This window comes from Raphanus sativus, chromosome 8, assembly GCF_000801105.2.
Source record: "Raphanus sativus cultivar WK10039 chromosome 8, ASM80110v3, whole genome shotgun sequence".
NCBI classification, from domain to species: Eukaryota; Viridiplantae; Streptophyta; class Magnoliopsida; order Brassicales; family Brassicaceae; genus Raphanus; species Raphanus sativus.
The window spans coordinates 12,436,527-12,439,543 of record NC_079518.1 but is presented as its reverse complement, the minus strand read 5'-3'; the positions used below and the strand labels follow the sequence as shown (position 1 = coordinate 12,439,543).

Here is a 3,017-nt window from a genome sequence, read left to right as displayed (position 1 = left end):
GTTGAGCAAAAGAATGACAAAGAATATAAGTTTCACTTCATTCATTTTTTTTTTACCATTGGTAAGGAACTTTTACAACTTATAGAACCTAATAATTTATATTTATTCATTTTCTGATTTTCCGACAAGGAACTATAGCACAAATATATTTCATATCAAATTAGATAAGGAATAATTGTTCCTTCAAAATTTCCCATTATAATTCATCTAGATTCTTTTGTCAATAGTTTCTAGGGTTGACGTCAATTGACTCCCTGTACTATACGCACCAACACTCGTTCCACCCAGACTTTTCGGCTCATCAATTGGCATTCTAAACTAAATTTTTCATCAATTGTCCACAATTTGGTACAGATTAAACAAATCACGTTTAATAACTAAAAACACGTTTAACGAAAAACGATTGCCCAGTAAGTGACCCGATTAAGACTAACTCGAGTTTAAACCCAATAAATATTTTGGACAAAAAAACCCGACACAAACACAAATCGAAAGAAAAAAAAAGAAATTGGGGCTTAGGGTTCGTCGATTAACTAGGGTTCTTCGCGAAAAAGAGTTCTTTGTCTGAGTTTGAGAATCGAATCGGGGCTTAGGGTTCGTCGATTCTCTAGAGTTCTTCAACGAAAATGGAAGACGAAGAAGGGATAGGAGAAGGTTTGATTCCGGTTTCAGTAGAATTGGGGATGCATGATGGAGATCGATGGGTTCATGTTCCTGATGAAGAAGGCGCAAATCAATAGTGGAGCATTCCTGTCACTGCTTCTTCGCCAAATGCAAACTCAAGTCTTGTTCCCAAGGAGTTAGAAAACGATGACGAACACTGGGAATATGAAATTGGGCAAAAACCAAGAAAACCCAACGAAGAAGAAGACGAAGAAGAAGAGCTGGAGGATCGGTATGAGCTTGAAATTGAGCAATCGGTGGCAGTTTTTGTGGATGAAGAGTTCATTGGGAGGAATACGATTCCTGAAAGCGAAAATGAAGACGAATATGAGTTCTATCCGAGAGACAGAAAACGAAAAAGGTCAGAGGATAAACTTGATGTGGGAACATCTTTCTTTTCTGGTTTGGAGTTCAAAGAGGCGGTGTTACAGTATGCTCTGAGAAAAGGTCAAAATATAGAGCAAAATAGGTGGGATAAAACGAAACTCAGCTTCAAGTGTGCGATGAAAGGAAAGTGTAAGTGGAGGGTTTATTGTGCTTATGATGAACCCACTCAGAAGTGGTTGGTGAAGACTAGGTACAAATATCATAGCTGTACACCAAACGGAAAGTGCAAAATGCTTATAAGTCCAGTTATAGCAAGGCTGTTCCTTGATAAACTGAGGGAGGATGGTAATTTAATGCCTGAGAAGATTCAAGAGATTATTAAAGAGAAGTGGAAGCTAATAGCTTCAAGGAATCAGTGCCAACGAGGAAGGACTTTGGCGTTGAAATGGCTTCACAAGGAGTATGCATACCAATTTGCACATCTTCGGGGTTATGTGAGTGAGATTGAAAAGACCAATCCAGGTACGAGTGTAGTCCTTGAAACTATCCCTAATGCTGCTGGAGAAGATATGTTTGATCGGTTCTATGTTTGCTTCGAGAAGCTTAGGACGTTGTGGAGTGGAACTTGTAGACCTATTATAGGTCTTGATGGAACATTTCTAAAGGAAGAAGTGAAAGGCATATTACTTACTGCTATAGGACATGACGGAAATAACCAGATTTATCCGTTTGCTTGGGCTCTGGTACAAGGTGAGACAAGTGATACATGGCTCTGGTTTATCAAGCAACTCAAACGGGATCTCAAGCTAGGAGATGGAGAGAAATTTGTTCTTCTATCCGACAGCTCAAAGGTAAAAATTCAACATTTAAATCCTACATTTTTTTGTCTTATATCAATTGTGAGTGTCTGAAGCTTTATATTTGTGACATTACAGGGTCTCATAAGTGCGATTGAATATGAGTTACCAAAGGCTGAGCATAGAAGGTTTGTTAAACACATTGTTGAAAACCTGAAGAATAAGCACAAGAAGAAAGATCTTTTGAAGCTCATGGTATGGAATCTAGCTTGGAGCTACAATACTACTCAGTTCGAAGAGCAACTCATGAAGATGCAGGACTATAGCATGTCACTATACGATGATGTTATGAAACTGGAGCCGAAGAAATGGTCCCTGCCGTACTTTCGACTTGGAAGCTGTTGTGAGGACGTCGATAACAATGCCACTGAGTCATTCAACGCCACCATTGTCGGAGCTAGAGCTAAAGCAGTTGTGCCTATGTTGGAGACCATCCGAAGGCAAGCCATGGTCAGAATTGCAAAGAGAAGAAAAAAGTCTCTTAGGCGCCAGCAGAGATTTACAAAATATGTGGTGAAGATGCTGGAGGAGGAGAAAGAAGATGCTGACAAGTGTATAACGACTCCTGGAACTCATGGTGTGTTTGATGTACGTCTTTCAGGACAGACGTATGACGTCAACACTAATAGGATGACGTGCACGTGCGGGAAGTGGCAGATAACTGGTATACGATGTGAGCATGCGTATGGGGCGATGATAGATGTGGGCTTAAATGTTGATGACTATGTCTCTGAGTTCTTCTCAACGAATCTATGGCAACAAACTTATGGTGAGTCCATCAGCACGGTTAGAGGTCCACGCTTCTGGATGAAAAAGGATAAGTACAAGTTGGTTGTAGAAGCACCTGAGCCTGCACTTCCTGGTAGGAATAAAAAAATAAGAAGAAGAAGTTCCCAAGATTCAAAGGTAAAAATGAGTCTCCAAAGAAGAAGAAGAAGAAGGCAGTAGAAACTCTTGGAAGGAGAGGTCGCACCATGCATTGTTCTAAATGTGGAGAAGCTAATCATAATGCAGCAGGATGCAAGAAATCACTGCTTTACTTGTACTCTTTTACTTGTTCTCGTTTTGGTACTGCTTTTTAACCATTTTATCTTTGTTGTAGGAATAAGGAAGCAATTCTTTGTCGGTAAAGGTGTCTCAAACAAGTCAAGACTGAGGAGGAAGATGTAG

The 3,017-nt window shown here is 39.9% G+C and overlaps 1 protein-coding gene across 1 annotated transcript; it reads left to right on the top strand.

Moving 5' to 3' along the window:
• The first annotated feature begins 626 nt into the window (after positions 1 to 626).
• Positions 627 to 3,017, top strand: LOC108819996 (uncharacterized). Its single transcript, XM_018592995.1, has 4 exons — positions 627 to 665; positions 741 to 1,841; positions 1,926 to 2,709; positions 2,950 to 3,017. The coding sequence occupies exons 1-4, from the start codon at positions 627 to 629 to the stop codon at positions 3,015 to 3,017; spliced, it is 1,992 nt and encodes a 663-aa protein (XP_018448497.1).